The 27587-nt window shown below is 40.6% G+C and overlaps 1 protein-coding gene across 16 annotated transcripts in view; it reads right to left on the bottom strand.

Moving 5' to 3' along the window:
* Nucleotides 1–27587, bottom strand: part of PDS5B (PDS5 cohesin associated factor B) — a 257616-nt gene that overhangs the window by 39199 nt on the left and 190830 nt on the right. For 14 of the 16 annotated variants that reach the window (XR_004965701.1, XM_036296869.1, XM_036296868.1 and 11 more), the window contains 5 exons: nucleotides 23669–23792; nucleotides 21073–21231; nucleotides 8241–8309; nucleotides 6813–6949; nucleotides 682–805 (listed from right to left, as the gene is read on the bottom strand). Coding sequence is in view for 14 of the 16 variants with exons in the window: in XM_036296869.1 (XP_036152762.1) it covers nucleotides 682–805; nucleotides 6813–6949; nucleotides 8241–8309; nucleotides 21073–21231; nucleotides 23669–23792 (613 nt within the window). In the remaining 2 variants the exon portion in view is untranslated. Of the gene's footprint in view, nucleotides 1–681; nucleotides 806–6812; nucleotides 6950–7717; nucleotides 7841–8240; nucleotides 8310–21072; nucleotides 21232–23668; nucleotides 23793–27587 lie in introns of those variants that run through there. The other 2 variants (XM_036296877.1, XM_036296878.1) reach the window with 2 other exon arrangements.

Below are 27587 nucleotides of genomic sequence, written 5' to 3'. Positions count from 1 at the left end.
TCCTTATTTTGTGCATTTTCTTTCATTTAATTTAAACTTGTTTCTTATGCCAAATGCCTACTTTAACAAAGAAGTAGTCTAGCTTCCACAGAAATATTGTCTATTATCTACCCTTACACTCAAGAAAACAAAGTTAGTTAACTCATTCCTTCCTCAGTATCATAAGGGAGAGGAATCTTCATTATCAATTATATATTATGAAGATAAGGAATTACAACCTGTATAAATCCACCTATCAAAATATATTCATAAGTGAACAGACGAATTTAAAAATTAATCTCTAAACATACCCGCCTCCCTACTTAGACGTATTTCCTAACAAGACCATGTTTTTGTCACTCTCTCTCTCATCATTCAGGATACAATGCAAATGAGTAACAAAGTCAAATTGTGAATCCCATGGCAAAGTTTAGGATTCCAAAAAGTCATTAAAGTGATGTTAGAGAAGAACTGTCAAATCATATGAAAGGAAACTGACAGAGTTAATGAGAAAAGATGATTAATTTGACATGAATGATGACATAAGAGGTGTATCAAAATAGAATCATCTGAATGAAAATTTAAAAGACGTGTTCCTGAGAACTGAGGAGGTTTTAAATGTTTTGTTTATCTCTATATCATGGTGGCCTTCTTAAATCAAAGACCATATAAAGTCATGTTCTATATAGCCTTTTTCCTTACATTGATTGCTAATGCACAGAGCTGATACTGTTCTAATGTGATGATTTCATGGTAACAGGGTTCTTGTGCCAGCTTCACAATAGCACTCCCAGCAGCAAGTCTCAGACGTGACATATCTGGTTTACTGAAAAATAAGCAAGAAAGAATATAAATTAGATTTCTAACTATGTGCACAAAAACATTCCTGCTTTATATAGCTAATTTTACAAAATCCTCTAGCAAAAAAAAAAAGTTAGAAAACAGTTTAGTGACACTGAAAACCATACTGTATTTATTTAACTTTGGAATATGATGTCTAATACTACAAAATTCTTCTCCTGAACATAAGTGTGCTAAAGTCATTTAATTCTCTCCTACAAAAACAGCTTGTAGCCAAGCCTAGGAAAAAAAAATCTATTCGTATGTTTAGTTGTTTCAGTCTTCCATTATGGATTACTTTTAGATATGTGTTTGTTTACAAATTAGGCATAAAAATGTCCTAACATGCTTATTAGTCAACTAAAACTACTGTGTTAAGTATAAAAGAAGTAGAATGAAAGCAGGTGTAATGAATAAAACATTACTATTTTCAGCTAGAATCCAACTTTTCAATTATTACCAAGAGGCTCCTTTTAAGATTAAGAAAACTTCTGCTAAATGGGACACGTCTCAAAAAATAGTAAATTCTTGACTAGTAAATACATCTAAACAACCCTTTGAAATGTAGTGATGTATTAGATGAAGTACAGGGATCTTGGACTGATATAAGGAGGGAAAGTTGTAACTTAGTTTTCCAAGATCTAATGATCTAGTTGGTTTGAGATCCCTCCTTTATTTTTCTAAGATTCTGTAAAAATGCTGACCGAATGCATGACAACATTATTAAGGTTCTGAAGATTCCAGTCAAGATGCAGTAGGTAAATGAGGTACTCACCTCCTCCCACAACCACATCAAAATCATAGCTAAACTACAGAACAACCATTATTCAAAACCACCTGAAATCCAGCTGAACAGAAACCCAACAATTAAGGATATAAAAGAAGAAGCAACATTGGGACTGGTAGGAGGGGCTGAAATGCAGAACAAGTTGGTCCCACACCCACCTTTGGCAGTTGAAAATTGGGAGGAATTATTTTGAAGTCCCAGTTCTATACCAGGCTCCCCAGCTCAGGGTTTCAGTGTGAGGTGAGGTGGCGGGTGGGGGTGAAAAGTCCCCATATTACATCTGGTTGTGAAAATCAGCAGGGATTATGGCTGAGTGAGAGAGAGCTACTAGAGTCCCACGCCTTCCTCTTAAAGGCTCGAGCACATACTTACTCAGACTCACTTGCTCTGAGCTCCAGCACTGGGGCAGCAGCTGGTAAAATGCCAGGAACAAACAGAACGGAACTGAATTGTCTGGCACAAGGGGGAGGTCAAGAGGGATAGCATTCTCCCAGACAAAACGCAGGCAGAGGTCTTTGTTCCTTTGCTGAGCCCTCCCACAAGAGCCCACAGGCAGGGTTGTATCTCAGTCTCCACCAACCTGGCTAACACTGTTTCCCAGCCCTGATAATTCTGAGTTCCCACCTCACCCACTTGTGGGCCTACCCAGGCCATTTTCAGCGGCTTTCCCATACAAATGGGCTGTCTTGGTTACTGCTGCAGATTTTCTTAAAAATCTCTCAAACAAACAGCAACTGGCCTTGGCATGCCCTCTGCCCCTTGCAAAGTGGCCTGAGACCTGTCACTACTGGCAGCTGGTCCTGGTTTGCACAGTGGCCTCTCCTGGACATCGCCAAGCCCAGCACAATTAGTAGTCATCTGCATATCACTTTGTTGCTCATGGTTTGGGGCAGGGCACAGGCAGCAGATGACCTTGGCTTACACCCCAGAGCCAACAAACCCAGTGGATAGCTTCAGACCATGCCAAAGACCACCCACCCCCAAACCACCTACAACAGAAAAAAGTCAAGGGGTAGACTCAGCAGGCATCAGAGCCCTGCTGAAGCAAGTCCTGTTCTGTGAGCTTGGCCCCTACACAGCAGATCCTCCCTGGTGGTCAGTCCTCCCAGCCAATATAACTTTGTAAGTAATACAAATCTCTAATCACTGGGTTGTAGATCTGAAACTAATATAATATTGTATAACAACGGGAATTAAAAAATAAATGATTACTTTTTAAAAAAGGAAGTTCTAAAAAAAAATTTTGAGGTTACATGACCCAGGGATGCCTTTCAGTTCATCTACAGCAGCGGTTCTCAGACTGTGGATCGCGACCCCTTTGGCGGTTGAACAACCCTTTCACAGGGGTCGCCTAAGACCATCCTGCATATCAGATATTTACATTATGATTCATAACAGTAGCAACATTACAGTTACGAAGTAGCAACAAAAATAATTTTATGGTTGGGTCACAACATGAGGAACTGATTTTTAAAGGGCCAGAAGGTTGAGAACCACTGATCTACAGAAATATTCTAAGAGCTGTTTTAAGGTAAATCCCTCAGCCACTGCTAAAGGAAAGTCTTTCTTGTTTGAGTTTGTAAAAAGAAATAAACAACTATAAATAAACTAGAGGCCTGGTACATGAAATTCGTGCATGGGGCGGGGGGAGTCCCTCAGCTTGGCCTGCACTCTCTCCAATCTGGGACCACTCGGGGGATGTCCCAGACATCCCTCTCGCAATCTGGGACTGCTGGCTTCTAACTGCTCGCCTGCCTGATCGCCCCTAACTGCCTCTGTCTGCCTGCTGGCCTAATTGCCCCTACCTTGCTTCCCTGCTGGACTGATTGCCCCTAACCGCCTCTGCCTCGGCCCCCAGCCTAAGCCACAGTCTGGTCTCCCTTTGCCGGAGGCGACCTGGCCCATCAGGGAAAGGCGCCGCCCCCATCACCCTGCTGCTGCTGTCACCACAGCTGCCTGAGCCTCAGGCATCGCAGCCGCCATCTGCAGCTTGCCTGACCCTCGGCCTAACACTGGGTAGCGGCAGCCACCATCTGCGGCTTGCCTGAGCCTCGGGCAGCCGGTGTGGCTTTGTCCAGAAGGACATCCGGATGGTCATCCGGAAGACGTCCACCCTGATTAATATATTACCCTTTTATTAGTATAGATACTTCACAACTAATATTTTGAAGATCAGATTTCTTTCTAAAGCCTTCTTTAAAAATGCACAACCAACGTAAGTCACGTACATTTGCATAATTCAATTACACATTTAATTTTGTTAAGGAATACCATGAAAGCTGAAACCGGTTTGGCTAGGTGGATAGAGCGTCAGCCTGCGGACTGAGAGGTCCCAGGTTCGATTCCGGTCAAGGGCATGTACCTGGGTTGCGGGCACATCCCCAGTGGGAGATGTGCGGGAGGCAGCTGATCGATGTTTCTCTCTCATCGATGTTTCTAACTCTCTATCTCTCTCCCTTTCTCTCTGTAAAAAATCAATAAAAAAAAAAAAAAAAAGGAATACCATGAAAAATAACAGGTGAAAGATCTAAATATGCACATTAATAATGTAATTAATAAATTTAAGAGATAAAAATGTATTAATACTACAGAAAAACATTCTTCTCCAATTATTATGTAAATCCTGAACACTGGAATATCCTATCTAATAATAGACAAAAAGGGTAATTAACCATACCTCCGCTACGCTTCCCATTGGCTAATCAGCAGGATATGCAAATTAACTGCCAACAAAGATGGCAGCCGGCAACCACGCAGCTAAAGCGAGCACGAGGCTTGCTTGCTCCAGTGATGGAGGAAGCCAAGGTTCCCCGCTTGCCGCAGCCCAGCTCTGAGCTCCGGAAGCAACAATGTTGCAATTATAGAAGCTAAACAAACCCCAGATACCTGCTTTCAGCCAGCCGGGGCCTCAGAGCTTAGAGCGCCAGTGATGACAGCAGAGTTTCAATTATAGAAGCTAAACAAACCCAGATACCTGCTTTCAGCCAGCAACGGCCTCAGAGCTGGAACCGGGCCTCAGAGCTGGAGCCGGCTCTCAGCTCCAGTGACAGCTATAGAAGGTAAATAAATCCCAGAAAAAAAAGAAAAAAAAAAAGAGGCTGGGAGCTTCAGTCACCCACCAGCCTGAAAACGACCCTCAGCCGCTCACCCAGGCTGGCCAGGCACCCAAGCGGTACCCCCACCCTGATCTGAATCACCCTTCAGGGCAAACGAGCCAGCCCCCACCCGTGCACCAGGCCTCTATCCTATATAGTAAAAGGTTAATATGCAAACTGACCCTAACAGCAGAAAGACTGGGAATGACTGGACACTATGACACACACTGACCACCGGGGGCAGATGCTCAATGCAGGAGCTGCCCTCTGGTGGTCAGTGAGCTCCCATATGGAGGAGCTCTGCTCAGTCACATACCAGGCTGATGGCTGCCAGTACAGCGGTGGTGGCAGGAGCCTTTCCTGTCCCCTTAGCAGTGCTAAGGATGTCTGACTGCAGCTTAGGTCTGCTCCCCACTGGCAAATGGACATACCCCGCTGGCTGCCGGGCTGCCAGAGGGATGTCTGATTGCCATCTTAGGCCCAATCCCCCCCGGGGAGCAGGCCTAAGCCAGCAAGTGGTCACCCCCGAGGGGTCCCAGACTGCGAGAGGGCACAGGCCGGGCTAAGGGGTCCCCTACCCCCAAGTGCACAAATTTTGTGCACCGGGCCTCTAGTCCTATATAATAAAAGCCTAATATGCTAAGTGTCCAGTCAACCAGTTGGCTGTCCAACCAATCAAAGCGTAATATGCTAATGATAAGGCCACTCAACCACTCACTATGATGTGCACTGACCACCAAGGGGCAGACAGTTGATTAGTTGACCAGTCGCTATGATGTGCACTGACCACCAGGGGACAGATGCTCCGACTGGTAGGATAGCTTGCTGCTGAGGTTCAACCCATTTGGACTGAGAGAGACAGGCCGGACATGCCCTGGATCCCTCTCGTGGCCCCTCCCCAGCTGGCCAACCTCCTGTGTTCCTCCCAGCCCTGATCATGCACTGGTGGGGTCCCTCAGCCTGGCCTGTGCCCTCTTGCAATCTGAGACCCCTCGGGGGATGTCAGAGAGATGGTTTTGGCCCGATCCCACAGGTCAGGCTAAGGGAACCCACTCGTGCACGAATTTGTGCACCGGGCCTCTAGTATGAATTTAAGAGTAGAGAGGTAAAGACAACTAATTAGACTGAAAAATGTACATAAATTAGTTGTAGATGTGGAATGCTTGACCAAGTTTTATTTTTACTTGGTTTGTTTGATAAAAATGTGCTCCTTTTAACTGTCTATGCAGAAAGTACTGTATGAGCAAAAACACAAGAAATGAAGATAAAAAGGGAGAAAGCAGCTGGCAGTCACCTTTATATACTTCATCATTAAAGTCTTTACACTAGATATATTAAGAGGAGAAAAATTATTCTCTTACATTTATTACCAAAACAAGTCAATAAATAACACAGAAGACAGATTTCTAAATTTTAGCTAACCTTGTCATAATAACCACTACCATCACCAGTTCTTCTAAATACTTACTATGTGCTGGGCAGTGTTTTAAACACCTTAAATATATTAACTTATTTAATCATCATAAGAGCTAGGTGAGACAGGGTATATATAATTATTCTCTATGAGGAAACTGAGGTACAGAGAGGTTAAAGTAACTTGGTAACGGATCCCTTTAATAGTAAGTGATGGTGCCAGAGTTTGAATCTAGGATCAAGAGTCTGTTTCCAGTCACTATTCTATACCTTTTAAGCAAAACAAAACAAAAAAGTATGTGTTTTAAATAATTTACATCAAGTATTTTTTTAAAATTTGTACATATTTATACTTCTGGAATCGATTCAATATACTGTCTTCTGCCCAGTCTGCTTTTTTTCCCTTTAGACATTAATTAACAAGAACATAAAATATCAGGTACTTATTGGTACACTAACATCTTATAATTAGCATTTCAAAACTTTGAATATAGCTATGAATATATGAGGATGTTTTGTTTAAAATAATTAGTGTATATAGTGGTACCTTGCACAAATAACTACTGTACAAAAGCATATTACAATAAAAATATAGGCATGCATACAAAGCAATAATTATTTTTTAAAAGAAACTGAACCAATGATTACAGATGTTGAAATACTATGCAATCCAAATAATTTAAAATAGTACTTTATACCTAATTTTCCCCTGTTCTGTCAAGTCTCCATCACTATGCAATATTGTTGTTAGCAATCTTAAAGTAGAAGTTCCTGATTTACTGTGATTATTCTTCATTCCAAGTAGCCATCGAACCATCATTTTAATCGCCTGTATCTATTTAAAAGACAAATTCACAAGTAAAACATTGCTACATTTTAAAGAAATTCTGTATCAAACTTAATTTAAAAAATATGTTTTTAATCGATGCCTTTTAAGGGGGAAAAAAAGGAAAAGGAAAAGGAATTATTCTTTTCTATGTCTATGAAGATAACTCTGAATGTTTAAAATTAAACATGCCTCACCTCCTAGGTAACTGAAAAATGAATGATTTAACAAAAGATTTTGTGTGTGTGTGTGTGTGTGATTTTCATTTTCCTCAACATACCCTCTACACTTTATGACCCTCAGTAAAATCATACTAACTATGCTAGGCAAAAAAGTTAAGTTCCAAACTATAAATTATATTCAATCTTTTGAGTCTAAGAGATGATACCACCTCACATTTGTACTGTTTTTACAATTACGAAGTACCTAAGTTATTTGCAACAACCCTTTTTGAAAGGATGCATATTACTTCTTTTCTTCACACATTATCTTAGCTTTTTACAGCTCTAAGTCACAGGGACTGAGTGGGTCTTGTCTTCTGCAGTGGCATGTTCCAGTCCCCCTTAAAATGCCTTTCCTGTTCCATTTGGTAATTATGAACTGAAGTGCAGGTGGCCAGTGCTGCTCAACCGTACAAAACTGCTGCTTGAAACCAATGCTAAGAAAACAGATTTATACTGGAACTTGAAAGAATCAAGCATCATTCAATGATAAAGGAAGGGATGCTCTAAAGGTCTATATCAGAATCCGAAGCTGGAATAATGTGATAAAGTAGTTAATAATATGAAACATAAACACCCCTTCCGAAAAGATTTATAAGAAATTACAACTAGAGAAACAACAATATTTATTGTATTTGTTCATGGCCTTCACATCTTGGGCAGCGCATTGAGGTGATGTCTACAAAAAAATCAAAATAAAAAGTTTTATAAAGTCCTTTGGGAAAGATAAACAGTCTTCAAATCCAAATAACCATTTTTACTGAACAGCAGATGTACATAAGAAAACCAGCATTGTCTTTTGCCATTTAATGGTTGATATCTAAGAAGCAGCAACATGGAGGTAGTTCACAAACTCTTTTTTTTTCTCTTCTCAAATTAGATTACATGCAGCTGCCCTCAAGGCCTTAGGTTTCTCACCATTGCCTTATACTCTCACAGTACATGGGTTAATGTCATACTATAAATATAAAAACTCAAATGATTTTAATAGCCATCTTAATAACAGGAATAGAAATTTTAACACCTACATTAAAAATATATTAAATATATTTAAATAAATCTATATATATATTACTCACTTTGACCATTGTTTCAGGAGAAACTTCTTCATCTGGAACCCAAAGCTTAGTTGTCTTTTTTCCTGGAAGCTAAACAAAAATTAAGGACTTTACAATGTGAACATGAATTCTCATGTTTAATATATAGTGAATGAATGAAATCTGTATCTTCTGGAGTGACAGTTATTATATGTAACAGAAAAAAAACCACATCTTTCTAACCCTATTACTCAAAAAGGCTGAAAGGCATAACTCACTAGCATCCACATGCAGCACTTATACATCCTCATCAGTTGGGTCTCTCTGCGTGGAGGTGGATTGACTTTAACATCCTACATACACTCCTATAAAAACCCGTTTTGAGACTGATTCAATTATTTAAGGCAGCTTGGCAAGGTCTAGGATAAAATCAACGAAACCATAAAGTGTAATTCTTAAATAAGGGGAAAGGCATACACAAAGAACCTTGAGCAGGGGAAAAATTGAAACGGTTTGCAGTTGAAGATAACAAAAAAAAAGCATTAGTATTTTCATAGCTAAGTCCCACCAAAATGGCCACACACACACACACACACACACACACACACACACACACACAGAGTTACAAAGAGCAAAAAGAACAAAAGAGGCCCAATAGGAGACCAAATTATAGAAAATTTTTGGAAAAAACAAAACAAAATATACAGTAAAAAATTAACAGCTAGAAGGTTTGTCTCCCTACAAGCACAGAAAAGAAACACCAGCCAAATAAGGAGGGTCGTTTCCTCCCGCCAGCACAATCACAGAATAATCTTGAAATGATAAACTGCAGCTAATGAAAGATGTGAATTTAGAGTGGCAGCCAGGAAATTGAGTTAAGGTGACAGAAACGCTGAACCCAACTTGGAAGCCTGCAGATCCCATTTATACTCCCAGCTCATGTGTGTTAATTCTAAAGGCAGTCTAGGAAACAGAAATCAAACCCTCTGACAACAGGATCCAGAAGGCAAACTCTGCAAACATCATCCACTTTAAAATTTAGGGTGTTCAACAAGGGCTCTACTCTTTATTAGGCTCATAGTTATAATTTTTTTTTCTTTCAGCTCAGTAGCAGTAATGAAAATATTTATCAACCTCTCAGCCTTTCATCTTCAAAGTCAGCTATCATGGGTATAAGCTATCACGTGTACAAGAAAAAACATCAGAGCACCAAACTCAAATCTCTTTATTTCTCATCTCACAGTGGTTCTCAACCTTCTGGCCCTTTAAATACAGTTAGTTCCTCATGTTGTGACACAACCATAAAATTATTTTCAATGAGATCTAACCAGTTTGGCTCAGCAGATGCGGCATCGGCCTGCGGACTGAAGGGTCCCAGGTTCGATTCCGGTCAAGGGCATGTGCCTTGGTTGTGGGCACATCCCCAATGGGGGGTGTGCAGGAGGCAGCTGATCGATGTTTCTCTCTCATCGATGTTTCTAGCTCTCTATGCTTCTCCCTTCCTCCCTGTAAAAAATCAATAAAATATATTTTAAAAAATTTGCATTGCTACTTCATAACTGTAATGTTGCTACTGTTATGAATCGTAATGTAAATATCTGTTATGCAGGATGGTCTTAGGCGACCCCTGTGAAAGGGTCGTTTGACCGCCAAAGGGGTTGTGACCCACAGGTTGAGAATCACTGCTTTAGAAACTTTGCCCTGCCAAATCTCATTGCTTTGGTGTCTGTTGCCTTCAAACTGATTTTTAAAAATATTTTGTCCATTCTTTTTATTTGTTCCAGTGGGGATATAGGTTCAAGACAACCTAGTCAGGTCTTGTCAGATACAGAACTTTCACCTTTTTAAATTCATTTATTTGTTTTATTTTATGTTATATTTATACAAAGGAATATACAGGGTTGAGCAAAAGTAGGTTTACAGTTATAATACAAATAATATAATAATAACACAAAAATAAACTCTGTGTTCCACATACAACCATAATCCTACTTTTGCCCACCCCTGTATGTATATAACATTTGTATCACTTGTTTTATAATACAACAATGAACACCTATGAACTGTTAGTACCTGGTTTTATTACTCGCCAAACCTTCCTGTATTTTCTCTGCCTTAGATAAGCACTGTGTTGAATTTTGGGTTTATTATTTCCCAATTAAAACAAAACACCACTTTACCAAATATATCTCTCTAAACAGCATACTTGTTTAGTTTTGCTAGTTCTTGAAGCTCATAAGCTATGTTATATTGTATATATTCTAGGTGACTTGCTTTTATTACACATTTGTTTCTTAAAATAGTCCTTGTTATTAAATCTAACTGTAGTTCATTCACTTGTTATTCTGTGTTATATCATGCAAAATAACTATTTATTCTCTTAGTGGACATTTGGAATACTTCCATTTCTTTCCTATAAATGTTCTTATAAAGGCATCCTGATACTATTGGCAAGAATTTCTCTAGGTTATATTCATACGAGTGAAACTGATGAATCGCAGTATGTACATGCATTTAATTTTATTATCAAAATATTTTCCAAAATGGTTAAAACTTATTTTCCTCCTATAGGCAGTATATAACACCAATTCTTGTCATACTTCTTAATTTCTCCCATCTGATTGATGGAGTGTCCCATTATAGTTTTAATTTGCATTTTCCTGGTTATTAATCTACACTAATAAAAGAGAAAGATGCAAATTGACCATACCCCCGAACGCTTCCCATTGGCTAATCAGCAGGATATGCAAATTAACTGCCAACCAAGATGGCAGCCGGCAGCCAGGCAGCTGAAGCAAATAGGAGGCTTGCTTGCTCCAGTGACGGAGGAAGCCAACGTTCCCGGCCTGCGGCAGCCCAGCTCTGAGCTCCGGATGCAACAATGTTGCAATTATAGAAGCTAAACAAGCTCCAGATAGCTGCTTTCAGCCGTCAGCGGGCTCAGAGCTTAGAGCGCCAGTGATGGCAACAGAGTTTCAATTATAGAAGCTAAAAAAAGCCCAGATAACCTGCTTTCAGCAGCTGAGGCCTCAAGCTGGAGCCGGCCTCAGAGCTAAAGCCGGCTCTCAGCTCTAGTGACAGCCATAGAAGGTAAATAAATCCCAGAATAAAAAAAAAAAAAAAATAAAAAAAGGAAAAAAAGAAGAGGTTGGGGGCTTCAGTCACTCGCCAGCCTGAAAACGGCCCTCAGCCCCTCATCCAGACTGGCCAGGCACCCCAGTGGGGACCCCCACCCTAAAGGGGGTGCGGGCAGCCTAAAAAGAGCCATCAGCCCCTCATCCAGGCTGGCCAGGCACCCCAGTGGGGACCCCCCACCCTAAAGGGGGTGCGGGCAGCCTAAAAACAGCCATCAGCCCTTCACCCAGACTGGTCAGGCACCCCAGTGGGGACCGCCCCCAGAAGCACCAGCAGCGGGTCTTGCCTTGGGGCCCGGGAACCGCCCATCAGCAGGTCAGGGCTGCAAGGCAAGGCCCTCCCCCAGCAGCAGGTCTTGCCTTGAGGCCCGGGAACTGCCCATCAGCGGGTCCAGGCTGCAAGGCAAGGCCTTCCCCCAGAAGCCCCAGCTACTTTAAAAATAGAAGGATCTCCTTTTGAACCAATCTGTTTAGATTCATGATTAGTAAAACAGTATGGAACTAATGAAATACAGTGATAGGAATTAGGAAGTGTGACACTGATGTTTCTGGGCATGTGAAGGGTGAGGGACAGAAGGGTACACACGGTCTTCCCTTCAGTTCTGCTGGAGAGATGAGCTCTGAGGGCTGGAACTGCTCCATGCCCAGAGGAGGTGGGTGTCGTCAGTGGCTCTGTTACAGAACTTCTTGCCAAGCAGAGACCTTACCCGACCCACAGGAACCTTTTTACTTCAGAAAACAGAAACAGCCAGTTCCCAATGGCATGGGAAAACCAGTGTACCCTCCTGTGCACAGTGTCCTGATGGAGTGACGGGGGAGGTGGGTGAGGGGAGCAGTGCAGAGTTGTTAGGCAGCTGGAGTGGGAGTGGAAATGCCATGAAATGTCCACAGTCCTGGCTGTGCCCATGGTCTGGGCGGCTCCTCCAGGCACTGGCTGAGGGATTAGGGCTGATTCTCTCAGGAAGGGAATATTCCATGGGTGAAAGATTTACAGGCTCAGGGTGGGCCGTGTGTTAGTTTGGGGCAAATCCCTCAGCATTCCTGCTGCCAAGCCCTCAAAGGAATGAGGCAGAGGCACCCCTCACCCCCAAGACCCCTTCGTGGACATTTTAGCATCTACGTGATTTTTAATCCCTTCAGGGAGACTTTCTATCCTGCAGTCCCATCCCACCCCACTATTGCTGTTTGTCTGCCAGCTGGGTCGAGCATCAAGGGGAAAGGGGGTTAATACTCACTGAAAGACTACTGATCCTACCGGGAAACCAACCTATTTACTGTACTGTTGTAAATATCATACCCTTTATATCTTGTATATTGGCTTCTTTTAAATAAATTGAAATGTCTTAGAAACAAAGAAGAAAAGAAGGCAAGAGAGGGCGGGACCCAGAAGATCCAGAAGCCGCCTGATATGGTAGTAACTCTACCAGTAAGCACTCTGAAAGTCAGTGGCATAAATGCACCAATTAAAGGACATATTATGAGGGTGAATCAAAAACAAAACCCACTTTAAATATAAAGACTCATATAGATTAAAAGTAAATGAATTAAGCTGCAGCCTGTTTTGCTCAGTGGATAGAGCATTAGCCCATGGACTGAAGGGTCCCAGGTTTGATTCCAGTCAAGGGCATGTACCTCAGTTGCTGGCTTGATCCCCAGTTCCTATCAAAGCATGTGCAGGAGGCAACCAATCAATGTGTTTCTCCCTTTCCCTTCACTCTCTCTAAAATTGAATGGAAAAATATCCTTGGGTGAAGATTAACAAAAACAAAGTAAATGGATTAAGTAACATTAAAGAGATTATAAGAAAAATATATTCCAAATTCTGTTAGTTGTATAATGGTTATGCTTAACTTATTAACACCTAAGAAATTGGGTGAAGGATACATATAATATGCTGTAGTATTTTATAGTTTTTTTAGATGTATATTATTTCAAATTAAAATATTAAAAAATTTTAAAATTAATAAAATATTAATTGAAATGTATCTGCATTACATGAAAAATCTCCTAATTGCTTCTAGCATAATTTATTAAATTGCGCTAAAATTTACAAGGGTTCAATTAAAAAATATCTTAATTCTAAATGATACAATAGAAAATATATAATAGTGCAGTTATAACCACTTATCTAAAAATACAAATTTAAAGAAGTGAATTTAAAGAAGGGATTAGCCAAAGAAAATATATGCACAACCCATGGACACAGACAACAGTATGGTGATGGCCAGAGAGAAGTGGGGGGCAAGAGCTGGGTAGAGGGGGCAAAATGGGGGAAATAAGGACATCCTATACAATAATAACAAAAGGCTAATATGCACATTGAGTAAACGGCAGAATGACCGGTTGCTATGATGCGCACTGGCCACCAGGGGGCAGACGCTCAATGCAGGAGCTGCCCCCTGGTGGTCAGTGCACTTCCATATGGGGAGTGCCACTCAGCCAGAAGCTGGCTCATGGCTGACCAGCGCAGTGGTGGTGCCAGGAGCCTCTCCCACCTCCGTGGCAGCACTAAGAATGTCCAACTAATGGTTTAGACCTGATCCCTTGGGGGCCTAAGCCTTTAGTCGGACATCCCCAAGGGCTCCCTGGCTGCTAGAAGTATGTCTGACTGCAAGCTTAGGCCTGATCCCCCAGGGAGTGGACCTAAGTCGACAGGTGGACATCCCCCAAGGGATCCTGGACTGTGAATGGGCGCAGGCTGGGCTGAGGGACCCCCCTGCCCCCCGTCCCTTGAGTGCACAAATTTTTGTGCACCGGGCCTCTAGTCCTATATAATAAAAGGCTAATATGCAAATTGCCCCTAGGGAGTTTGGGAGTTTGCTTGCTCGCAATGACGTACGCTGACCTCCGGGGGCTGCACGGAACATGGTGGGCAACCAGCGGTGATGGCGCATAGGTGGTGAGGGAAGGGGGAGGCGGTGAGGTGGGGAACCTGATTGGCTCTGATCACTGCCAGGCCTAAGGACCTTACCCATGCATGAATTTAGTTCACTGAGCCTCTACTTAAGTTTTTATGTCTAGTCACCAATTTCATGTTGTCTCCTTTCCAAAATCATTTTGATGTCTCTTTTTCAGAGGTAATCTTTACACGTATTAATACTTTTCTCAGGTACATGTTGCAATACCTTCATAAAATCTCATTTATGGTGTGTCTTTTACTCCCTTTATGGTGTTCTTTGAACAAAAATTATCAATTAAAATGTAGCTAAATTGGCCATTCTTTTTGTAGTTAATGTTTTTTACATCTTTTACAAAAAATCCTTTCCTATTTCAGTGTCATAAAAAAAGTCCCCTGTATGTTGTTTTAAAACTTTTAAGGTTTTTAACATGACCTAAAAATTCCATCTATCTGGAATTGATTGCTTTCTCTGTAAGCTGTGATTTAAGGATTCCGTTTCTTTTTACTTCCCATAGTATAACACAATTTATTGAAAAATCTCTCCTTTCAGTCATCTGCAATGCTACTACTCGTATCAGATATTGCTTCTATTATTAAAATTTTTTAAAAAAATGTTTTTATTGATTTCAAAGGAAAGATGGGAGACAGAGAGAGAATCATTGATTGGCTGCTTCCTGGCATGCCAGCTACTGGGGACTGAGCCCTAAACCCAGGCATGTGCCCTGAGTAGGAATCAAACCATAACCTCCTGGTTCATGGGTCGATGTTCAACCACTGAGCACACCTACCAGACCCCTCTATTTTTTTTCACTGCTTTGTCAGTCTGCTTATCCACAAGATGTCTTTCATGAAAGTTTTATAATTTTCTCTTGTACAACTTTGTTAGGTAATTTGGTTAAAATTAGGTTTTATGTTTACGGTTAATTTGGGCAATTATTTTGGAGCTTTGATTTTATATCCATCTTTCTTGCTAAACTCTTTTTAATCATATTTATGAAAGATGTCAGTTTTAAATATTTTCTAATCCTTTAATATTTTATTTCTATATATTCCTTATATTTGTACATGTATATTTTTTCATTTCATTTTAATCTTTTTTCCCCAAGTTTTCTGCTGTGATGATGTACATTTTAATCTTTTTTTCCAAAATCATTTTTGTTTTGGTTTATTTAGATATAATTCTGCTAGTTGCATGAATGTCCATAGATTTTATATCTTATTGTGGTACAAAATTTTTTGGACACTACATGAAATTTCTTGTTTATTACATCAGTATCCAATTTAAATCAATATTCTGTTTAATGCTTTTCATATTGGCTGATATATTTTTCCTTCCTATTATTTTTAGATTTTGTCTCTCATTAGTTTAGTTGCATCTGTTGGTTTTTATTTTATTACTAGGGGCCCGGTGCACAAAATTCGTGCAGGGGGGGTGTGTCCCTCAGCCCTGCCTGCACCCTCTCCAATCTGGGACCCCTTGGGGGATGTCCGACTGACTGTTTAGGCCCAATCCTGGTGGGTTCGGGCCTACACCGGCAGTCAGACATCTCTCTCACAATCTGAGACTGCTGGCTCCTAACCGCTCACCTACCTGCCTGCCTGATTGCCCCTAATGGCTTCTGCTTGCCAGCCTGATCGCCACCTAACCATTCCCCTGCCGGCTGGTCGCCCCCAACTGCCCTCCCCTGCCAGCCTCATTGCCCACAACTGCCCTCCCCTGCTGGCCATCTTGTGATGATGTCGTGCGAGGACGTGACATCACCTAGGCTTTTATTATATAGGATTTTTGAACCCATCTGCCAGTCTATCGGTATTATCAGGATAACATCTGTTTATTTTTTCTATTTGTAATAATTTATGCAGACTGAATTTTTTTCTTGTGAATTAAATATTTTAGTGGAATATATCTTTGGGTAACTCAAAATGGCGACAGAAAATTTACAAAATTGTTTCTTTGAAATCTAGTCTTGCAGCTGAGAAATCTAGTTAATCTGACTCTTTTTTTTTTTTTTTTTTTTTTTTTGGTAGGTTGCCTCATGGAGACTTTTTGACATCTTTAGTTCAGAAATTTTAGCAGAATATGTCTACTATGATTCCACTTTATAGTTTGAAGGTACTTCTCAACCAAAGAACTGCTTTTTAAGCTTTATCTAAATTTTCAGCTCTATGAGTTTGGGGTATTTGCCTGCTGGATTTTAGAGATACCTGTCCTGTTGCCAGAGGGTTATCTGAGCTGGTATTTGGTTTCTATTTCATAGGCTGCTTCTAGAAAACACACATTATCAGCTGTAGGTAAAATAGGATCTCAACACTTCGAAGATTGGGATCAGCATTTTTGTCACCTTAATTTAGTTTCCAGGCTGCCGCTGTAAATTCAATTCTCAGTACCTATAGTTTATCTTTTGTCCTGAAAACAACAATAAAACAACTCCTTTGGCAGGTGCTTCCTTTATGTGTTTATATGAATATGCAAGCCATAGTCTACCTGTGTTAATTTTTAACATAAGATCTCTCTTACATGTGAAATCTAAAAAAAAAACAGAAACAAAACCTAACCCCAATAACAACAAAAACCCAACTTAGATACAGAGGACAGATTGGTAGTTGCAAGAGCAGGGGGTGAGGGAAAGGTGAATCCGATCAAAAGGTACAACCTTCCAGTTATAATATAAATAAGTCACTGAATATATTTTTATATGTACACATTTTATATTTTTACTAGAGGCCCGGTGCACAAAAATTTGTGCACTTGGGGGGAGGGGGGTCCCTCAGTCCGGCCTGTGCCCTCTCGCAGTCTGGGACCCCTCGGGAGATAACGACCTGCTGGCTTAGGCCTGCTCCCGGGTGGCAGAGGGCAGGCCCAATCCCTAGGTGCAGCCCCTGGTCGGGCTCAGAGCAGGGCCGATTGGGGAGTTGGGGCGCCGCCCCCTGTCATGCACAGATCAGGGCGGATTGGGAGGTTGCGATGCCACCCTCGGTCATGCTCAGGGTAGGGCCGATTGGGGGGTTGGGGCACCGCCCCCTGTCACACTCAAGGCAGGGTCGATGGGGAGGTTGCAGCGCCACCCCCTGTCACGCACAGAGCAGGGCCAATCAGGGGGTTGGGGCGCTGCCCCCTGTCATGCACAGAGCAGGGTCAATCACAGGGTTGGGGAGCTCCCCCCTGTCACGCACAGAGTAGGGACGATAGGGAGGTTGTGGCCCTGCCCCCTGTCACACACAGAGCCACAGGGCGATCAGGGGGTTTGGGCGCTGCCTCCTGTCACGCTGATCCCGGTGCCGGGAGGCCTCGCGGCTCTGCTGATCCCGGTGCTGGGAGGCATATTACCCTTTTATTATATAGGATAGAGGCCTGGTGCATGGGTGGGGGCCAGCTGGTTTGCCCTGAAGGGTGTCCTGGATCAGGGTGGGGGTCCCCACTGGGGTGCTGGCCAGCCTGGGTGAGGGGATGATGGCTGTTTGCAGGTGGTCACACACGCTGCAGGGTGGGGGTCCCCACTGGGGTGCCTGGATAGTCTGGGTGAGGGGCTGAGGGCTGTTTTCAGGCTGGCGGGTGACTGAAGGTCCCAACTGCTCCTTTTTTTCTTTTTTCTTTTTTATTCTGGGCCAGCTTTAGTCTGGCTCCAGCTCTTAGGCCTCGGCTGCTGAAAGCAGGTATCTGGTTTGTTTGGGTTCTATAATCGAAACACTGTATCAACTTCAGCTCTGAGATTCCGGCTGGCTGAAAGCAGGTTTCTGGGGTTTTGTTTAGCTTCTATATTTGTAACAATGTTTCAAACTGCAAGCTCAGAGGCTGGCAAGGCAGGCGGGGAACGTTGGAGTCCTCCGTCACTGAAGCAAGGAAGCCTCATGTTAGTTTCAAGCTGCCTGGCTGTCGGCCGCCATCTTGGCTTGCAGTTAATTTGCATATCGCCCTGATTAGCCAATGGGAAGGGTAGCGGACGTACGGCTAATTACCATGCTTCTCTTTTATTAGATAGGATATTTACATTTGCATGTTATATATTTTATATTTATATATTTCATATTTTTATATAAGTTATTATATTTGTATTATATATATTTGAAAACTGCTAACAGAATAGATATCATAAGTTCTCACCACAGAAAATTAATTACTGTGCTGATCATTTCACAATACATACAAATATTGAATCATTATGTTGACATCTAAAACTAATATAATGGTGTATATATCAATTTTTAAAAATTAAAGAAATTGAAGAAGTGAAAAGACAATCTACAGAATGAGAGAAAATATTTGCAAATCATATATCTGATAAGAGACTTGTATCCAGAATATATAAATACCTATTACAACTCAACAAAAAGATAAATAAAGCAATAAAAGGTCAAAAGATATGAATAGTCATTCCTCCCAAAAAGATACAGAAATAGGTACAAAGCACATTAGATGCCCAATTTCATTAGTCATTAGAAAATGCAAATCAAAACCACAATTAGATACCACTTCATATTCAGCAGGATGGGTATAATCAAATTAACAAAAAAAACCCAAGTTGGTAAGGATGTTAAGAAATTAAAACTTTCATACACTGCTGGTGGGAAGGTAAAATGGTGTAGCCATTGTGAAAACAGTTCAGCAGTTCCTCAATAGTTAATACATAACATTACCATATAATTCAGCAAATCTACTCTTAGGTATGTACTCCAAAGAACTAAAATTAGATATGCAAACAAATACTCAGACACAAAATTCATAGCAGTACTATTCACAATAGTGAATTATAAATTCAAAAGGTGGAAACAATCCAAATGTCCAACAATGAAGGAATGCATAAACAAATTGTGGTAAACACATACAAAAGAATATTATGCATCCATAAAATGAAATGAAGCACTGATACATGCTACAATGAAGAAGAACCTCAAAAACATTAAAAATTAGACACAAGGTCACATATTGTATGATTTTCTTTATAGGAAATATTCAGAACAGGTAAATCCATTTAGACAAAAAGAAGACTGGTGGTTGCCAGAGGCAGGAGGAAATATTTAGGGAGTGACTACTTGATGAAAATGAAACTAGATAAACATGGTGATTGTACAACACAGTGAATGTACTATACTAAATGCTACTTGAATTGTATACTTTAAAATAGCTAATTTATGTTATATGAATTTCATGTATTTTTTTTAAAGCAGCAAGGAAGAAAGTCATCAATAAATGGTGCTGACTCAGATGGAAATAAAAATGAATCTGGACATCTATCTCAAACCATATACAAAAATCAATTCCAAGTGTACTAGAGTTAAATGTGAAAATTAAAACAAAATTTTTAGAGCAACTGTCCAATAGAACTCTCTGAGATGGTGGAGACGTTCTGTGCTAATACTATTCGTATGTGGCTACTGAGCACTTGAGATGTGTGAATATATTTATAATTATAGTTAGTTTATTTAAACAAAATTTAAATAGCTATATGCAAATAGTGGCTAGCATATAGGCTGGGGCAAAAGTAGGTCTACAGTTGTTTGCATGGAAAATAATATAATAATAAATAATAACATAAACTCTGTTTCACATACTCAAAACTGGAAACCTACTTTTGTCCTACCCTAAATATCTGTTTTTTCCTGAACATAACACCCATGATAAAGTTTAATTTATATATCAGGCACTGTAAGATATCAACAATCTATACTAATAAAAGGGTAGTATGCTAATTAGACCAGGCATATTCCGGATGACTATCCGGACATCCTTCCAGACAAAGCCGCAGTGGCTGCCTGAGGCTCAGGCAAGCCGTGGATGGTGGCTGCCCTGCCCAGGGCCAGCCTGAGGCTCAGGAAAGCCAGAGATGGTGGCTGCCCAGCCACCCAGGGCCAGCCTGCTGCTCCCCAGCGGCCTGAGGCTCAGTTAAGGGGCGATCAGGCTGGCAGGGGAGCAATTAGGGTGAGATCAGGCCAGCAGGGGAGCCGTTAGGGCATCAGGCTGGCAGGCAGAGGCAGTTAGGGGTGATCAGGCAGGCAGATAGGCAAGTGGTTAGGAGCCAGCGGTCCCGGATTGCAGAGGGTGTAGGCCGGGCTGAGGGACACCCCTCCGTGCACGAATTTCATGCACCGGCCTCTCATAACTAATAAGAAAACAATTTTAACAATATACTGTGACAGAAGTTATGTGAATGTGGTTACTTTCTCAATCTCCCAAAATATCTTATTGTTCTGTATGTACCACATGGAGACGCTGGACAAAGGGATGATTCACATCCCGGGCAAGACAGAGGACAGCAAGATATTTCATCAGGCTACTCAGAAAGGTGCAAGATTTAAAACTTACAAATTGGTTATTTCTGGAATTTTCTATTTAATATTTTCAGAATGCAACTGAGTTTGGGTAACTGAAATGGCAAAAAACGCAACTGCAGATGATGGGGGACAACTGTACTCACAAATGGAAGACAGACAAGAAGATCATTCTTTCTTTCCCAATGTTTCCTCTCAGAGCTCTCTTAATTAATTCTCTATTGTATATAGGGAAAGGAACAACTACTGTCATGACAACCATACTGTGAACAAGCTTGTCAGTCTTCACATTTTAAAAAAGAGATGTCATAAAAAATTAAATCCTTGTAAAGTTGAAAACAATCAGGTGATATTTTGTAGTTATCAAGGAATGTATTTCAGATTACATGACTTGGCTCAACTAAAGAGATGTTTCAATGTTGTTTTACTTATAATGGAGAGATAGCATAAGATAAGAAAACCTAAAATAAGGCAGCCAAGTAGAAGTGTTATGTCATTTCACTTCTCTTTGCTATATAAAATTTAAAAAATAACATTATGAAGAACACAAGTCTAAAGGATATAAATAACTTACCCGATCATTCATGAGAAGATCTTTCACAATGAAAGTAGCTACCAAAGACTTCAAAGGAGCAGCAAATTGATCAGGTGCAAGGAGAGCAATATGACCAATAGTAACCAATGGGGTTATAAGATGTTCCAGATTGCTTGGATCTAGGCTCTTATGCAGAGGCTGAAAATGAGGAAAGGAAAATATCCAACTTTATAAATCCTATATAATAAAAGCTTAATACACTAAGTGTCTGGTCATCCATTCAACCAATCAAAGTGTAATATGCTAAGGCTGCTCAACCTCAACTGCTCAGTATGATGTTATTTATGTCTAGAAAGCATCATGTTTAAATATTTTTGGTTTTGCTCACGTCATATTTAGAGGTAGGTAAAGAAACATTTCAGCACAAAAAATCATATACTTAATGACCACATATATGAATATGTTAGAGATAGCGGAGCTCACCAATATCCTCTTCTTTTCTACTTCCTGACTATAGGTGCAGCCTCCTATAGTTAGATGAGGATATGTGAATAAGTCTGGTTAACAGAATGGGAGTAAAAGTGAGGTATGTCATGTCTACACTGAGGCAGGTATGATCGATGTGTCTTCTCCACATTCTCCCTCCTTACTCACTGGCTGGCTAAATAGCAAGGATTCAGTGGGACTAAAAGGGAAGCCATTAATCACAAAGAGTTAGTGTGCCTAAGCCACTGGTCAGAATGCAATCCAAACAGCCTAATTGTCTTTTTCAGGAGCAAGAAAAAGCTTTTATTATGTATAGTCACATGCATTTCTTGTGGATTTTCATAGCATCAAATACTGAATTTCTAACTAATAAAATTATTTTATTTTTCTGACAGGAAACCCAACCAATATATGCATTTTGTAGTGAAAAAGGATGAGGCTCCTCATATACAGAATGATATATAAAATGTACTGCTAAATTTTAAAAATCAAATATTCATAGGAGTGACTATAGTATGCTATCACTGGTATAGGGCAGGAGACAAAATGTGTATGTCTGTATTTATATTATTTGTATATGAATAAAACCTCTCCAAAAAAGTACATTAGAAACTGATAACATTGGTTGCTTTTGAGAAAGGGAACTAGGTAGTGGCTGGGGATACAGGAGTGGGGTGCAGCACAAAACTTTTTACTATTTGGATATTTGTTTTGTATCTTTTGAATGTGAAAAAAGTGAATATACTAGCTATTACAAATTTTCATAACAGGTTTTTTTTTTTTTGTTAATCATCACCTGAGGATATTTTTTTCTACTGATTTTTGGGGAGAGTAAAAGAGAGAGGGAAAGAGAGAGAAATAACGATGTGAGAGAAACACATTGGTTGCCTCCTGCAAGCGCTCTTACCAGGGCCTGGGCAGGGGAGAGGCCTGCAACCAAGGTACGTTCCCTTGACTAGAATCGAACCTGGGAACCTTTGGTCCTCAGGCCAACGCTCTATCCACTGAGCCAAACTGGCTATGGCCATAACAGATTTTAATGAAGAATTGATGCTCTATCCACCCATACTGAATACCAAGAAATCTTCTTAAGTTTGAAAAAACAATACAGAACTGTTCTTTCCCAACATATCAGGGCAATATAAAGCTTCATTTAATCAAATGTATATTTAGCTCTGGCCCCTTTTGCTCAGTGGTTAGAGTGTCGGCCCTGGGCCCAAAAGGTCACAGGTTCAATTTCCAGTCAAGAGCAGATACCTAGGTTGCAGGTTTCATCCCCCCTAACCCAGTCGGGGTATGTGATGTCCATCTTGCTTTCGCCCTCCTCCCTCCCTTCTACTCTCTCTAAAAATCAATGGAAAAAATATCCTCGGGTGAGGATTTTTAAAAATAGTATATTTACATGAATGTACTTTTTGCTATTCTTGATGACTTCCCTGAATACCTCCACTGCACATAAATTCCAGCTTGCTGTTTATATTATAGACAAAAATCTGATAGTGTAAATTAGTTTCAATTAGTTTATTATAGTAGTATAAACATTTTCCACAATAAAATGATAAAATCATTTCTGAAAAAGCAAAATTAATGGCCAGAGCCTGTAATTATTAGTAACCTCATAAAGGTCACATATTTCTATGAAACCTCTTTTCAGGAAGCCAGCCAACCTTATATGTGACAGTAAGAGGATTACATTATTAATAAAGGTTTCCTAATACTACATGTATTGGTATAAATACAATGTATAAGGTATAAAGATAATATACAATGTATAAAAAGAAATAAATGTCAAAAATATTATACAATTGTTTGATATCTAAATTTTAGTTGGCACAAAGCATTCATTAATAGCAATTATACTGATCCAATTCTAAACATACAGCAGGTACTCGAATAATGTCATTTTCTTGAGATGCCACAGGAACTTAACTCTTGTTTATATCAATCAGCCAATGGTAAAATTGTTTTGTTTTTTTTAACTGTTTTTGTTATACACCATTTCACTTAGCATAACCCATCAATAAAGTTGAAGACTTACTGTATACTATAAAATGATGTATCTCCAAATGCGAACATTCTGTAGTCTATAAAATCATTAGTATTTGTTTTTTAACTATAACATATGAAATAAAATTTTTTTTTTCTTTACCTCAAATATCTGTGCAAACTGGGTCTCTTTACTAGAAAATATTGCATGGATACAATGAATAGCATATTTGGCTTGACGGGGAGGTCCTTTTTTAGATTTGTGATGTAAAACAGGAAGCAAAGCTCTAAAAAAAAAAAAGAAAGTAAATCAGAAAAATCAGCATGACTTCCACTAGGCACTTTAATGTTTACATTTTTAAAGTAACATTTTTTAAGAACAAAAAAGTCACATCACTTTCAATCATCTATACTTTTGCTTTATTAATATCTACATTAAAAATACAACCCAAATACAAATATTTTCCTTTTTACTTAACAATTACAAATACAAATAAGAATGATGTTTAATGTGAGTCCCACTAGTCTTTTCTCTTTTATCCTCACTGCTATCACTCCAGCTAACCTGCCACCTTACATATAAGACTACTGTAAAGGGACCTAATTGTTGGACCTAATTGTTCCTTCTTTCTGAAGTTTCCCTTTCTCTCCAGTTCATCTTTCAATTGGTCCCAGAACAATCTATATAAAGGGAATTTTGATTATTTAACCAAAACAAATTGAGTGCTTACTATGTGCCAGGTAGTATTAAAAGTCCAAAATCCTTGCCTTCATGGTACCAGCATATTGGGAACAACACAAATGATAATACATAAATTAGCAAAATATGTGTCATGTCAAATTGTGATAACTGCTGTAGAGGAAAATGAACAGAGGATAGAAATATGTAAGAGTGTTAACATTTCAAATAGGGTGATTACAGAAGACCTTTCTGATAAAGTTAATTGAGCAGAGTTCTGAGGGAGTTAGGGAGTGAATCATGTAGCTACCTAGAAAAACATTCATGTATCATATCATTACACTACACAAAAATTTAATATAGATACTGAATAAGTCAGAACTTCTTAGCTCAACCATTTTTCAAATAATCAGAGTGAGATAAACTTCTGAATCCTCCTCCTTGCCTAATACCAACCCAATTCTCCAGTACTAAGAAATCAGAGATACAATAATGCATCACAATCATAATAAAGTCTCAGAAAAGATATTAACAGCAAAATATGCTAAAAAGACACATGACAAATTGATGGGAAATTGTGCATTTCATATTAGAGAGAAGGGATTAAAAGCCTTAACATGTAAAGTCCTTCCACAAATAGAGAATGAAAAGACCAACAATATCATGGAAAAATGGTTGGATATAGAGTAGAAAGCTCTTCAAAAAAAGCTAGACAAACTGCCCCATGATGTGTGAAAGGATGTTTACCTTCACTTATTTTTTAAAAATACAAATTAAATTATTCTGAGAGGACTTCTGCTTTAGATTATGACAGTATATCTGAGACTGTATTTACTCTATCTTAAACAAGTAGAAAACAAGATAAAATATGTTAAAGGTTTCAGACACTGGGCCCTAAAAGATGAGAAACTAGAAGAGCCCTAAATCTGCTCCCACATACTGCATAGAGGTAGTTTCCAGACTCTAGTGCAAACAGAAGTAACAGAATAGAGCCTATCGGGCACATGGCCTTGAGGGAAACAGAGACAGGAGGTTAACGGAGGCCAAGGGAGCTATACTTTCTGTGGCAGAATACCACAGAGCAGGGAGCTACAAAGAGTGAAAGAGAGCTTGAGTTCTGGGCATCCCAAGAGGGATAGCCCCAAGTCTCTGGCTAAATAATGAGCAATGCCATGCATGAGTACCAGGAAAAGAACGTTGAAAAGCTGTAGGCCAAAAAAAGCCCTTACACACAGGACTGGTAATATTTCATGTTTCCACCAGCCATAGTAGAACAACCTTGTCATTTATAACCAGGAGAAAATTAATCAATACAAACAGCTCTAGAAATGGCACAGGTGATGGAATTAGCAAAGACATCAACCCAGCCATTATAAATATGCTCCATATGCTCAAGAAAGTAAGAAGAAAATATAAACACAATGAGCACAGAAGTGAAATACATAAAAAGACCCATATGTAATATATGGGGTGAGCAAAAGCAGGTTTACAATTGTTTGTATGGAAAAATATATAATACAAAAATAGAAATCCAAGATGGTGGCCGACAGGACGGCAGTGAGGAAGAGTGTGAGTGAGAGAGCATGGACATGTGAGGCATGTGTGTATGTGTGAGTGAGGGACAGTTATTCCGCAGGACTGTTGGGGACTGGCGGACCAGGCTCCCCTAGCCAGGCAGCCTCTAGTACCGCTGAAATCTCTCCCAGGGAGCCCAGCCTCACCTCTACCTGGGGAGACCTCAGACACCACCTGGGAACAGCCACACTGGCCAGGGACCAGCTGCCTCATCTGAGAACCCACAAACACCGAGACTCCAGCCTTCTCAGCTGTGGGAGCCTAAAAAGTTTGGGGGGGGGGGGGGGCGCGGGAGGAGGGAGAGACAAAAATGGCAGCCGAATAGGCAGACAGGTCCAGCGCCTTCTCATGGAGCAGATAGAAGAAACAGCTGAATTGAATAACATCCACCCGGAACTAGCGAATTAAACACAGCTAATAAGACAATCCATGAATGGAAAGGTCAGAGGTCGCCTGAAGTGTGGTGGGATCGAGGTTCTGGGCTCGAGGGAGAAATGCATGTAGCCAGGACTACAGTATCGGTGGGAAACTGCACTGCACCAACTCTGCGTCCCTTGGGGACATGTATAGCACTTGACTGTGGAAGGGGTCCACAGGGCTGCGAACAGCCTGGGATTCTAGAACTAAGCCCACAGCCATGGGAGGCTGCACCCAGAAAGGCAGGCTGAAGTTCTGCACTGGCTGTGCAGTGCTGGGTGATGAGAGACATGCAGCAGCGTGGTTGCTCTGTCTTTGTATTTTCCTTGCTTTTCCTTGCTAAACCCAGTGCATAGGATTTTTCAATTACAAACACTCACCAAGGATGCGGGGCTGGGGAAGGTGGTTTTGTGGAGCTGGGGAACAAAATATGAGGATGCGATCAGGAAGCCAGCTCTGGGATAGTCCGATCCCTCCAACCCTGAACAGACATTTTTCTCCCGAAGACCAGGCCCCTCCTAGCAGCACAGCCGCACCCAACCTTGAGCTCGGCAGGGAAACAAAGATTCAAAATATCCCCAGGAAGTCCTTGGGGACTTGGTTGAGGGGAAATTTGGTCCCGGAAACTAATACAGAAACACCGCCACTTAGAGGCCATGTCAGAAATAGACGCTTGTGTAAATATGACTGAAAGCAGGCAGGAAAACAAAGCCCGCAGATCCTGCCTGCCTGAAACCAAGGTTGTGGTGTCCTACATAGAGGAGCAATGGATCGCTGGGAATTAAACACAGTGCTGACTACCTAACAGGAAACCGAGACATGGCAGACAGAACAATAGAGGGGCGTCTTAAACCAGCCTCCATTGGACATTAAAACAGCTGAAGTGAACGAACTTCACTACTTCACTTTTTAAAAAATAGATTTTTATTGATTTCAGACAGGAAAGGAGAGGAAGAGACAGAAAAATTGATGAGAGAAAATCAATGAATGGCCTCCTCTTGCATGCCCCCTACCAGTGATTGAGCCCGCAACCCAGGCATGTGCCTTGAACCAGAATCAAAACTGGGATCCTTCAGTCTGCAGGCCGACAGTCTATCCACTGACCCAAATGGGCTAGGGCAGTGGTCGGCAAACTCATTAGTCAACAGAGCCAAATATCAACAGTACAATGATTGAAATTTCTTTTGAGAGCCAAATTTTTTAAACTTAAACTATATAGGTAGATACATTGTCATTAACTTAATTAGGGTACTCCTAAGGCTTAGGAAGAGCCACACTCAAGGGGCCAAAGAGGCGCATGTGGCTCGCGAGCCGCAGATTAGTGTTCTATATTCTATTTCTATTATCACTATTCTGCTCTATCTCATTTTTTCCTTTATGCCAACCCTTTTTTCACTTTCCCCTTTTCATC

Source organism: Myotis myotis, unplaced genomic scaffold (genome assembly GCF_014108235.1).
Source record: "Myotis myotis isolate mMyoMyo1 unplaced genomic scaffold, mMyoMyo1.p scaffold_m19_p_3, whole genome shotgun sequence".
Lineage (NCBI taxonomy): Eukaryota > Metazoa > Chordata > Mammalia > Chiroptera > Vespertilionidae > Myotis > Myotis myotis.
This window is presented reverse-complemented; position numbering and strand designations above follow the sequence as displayed.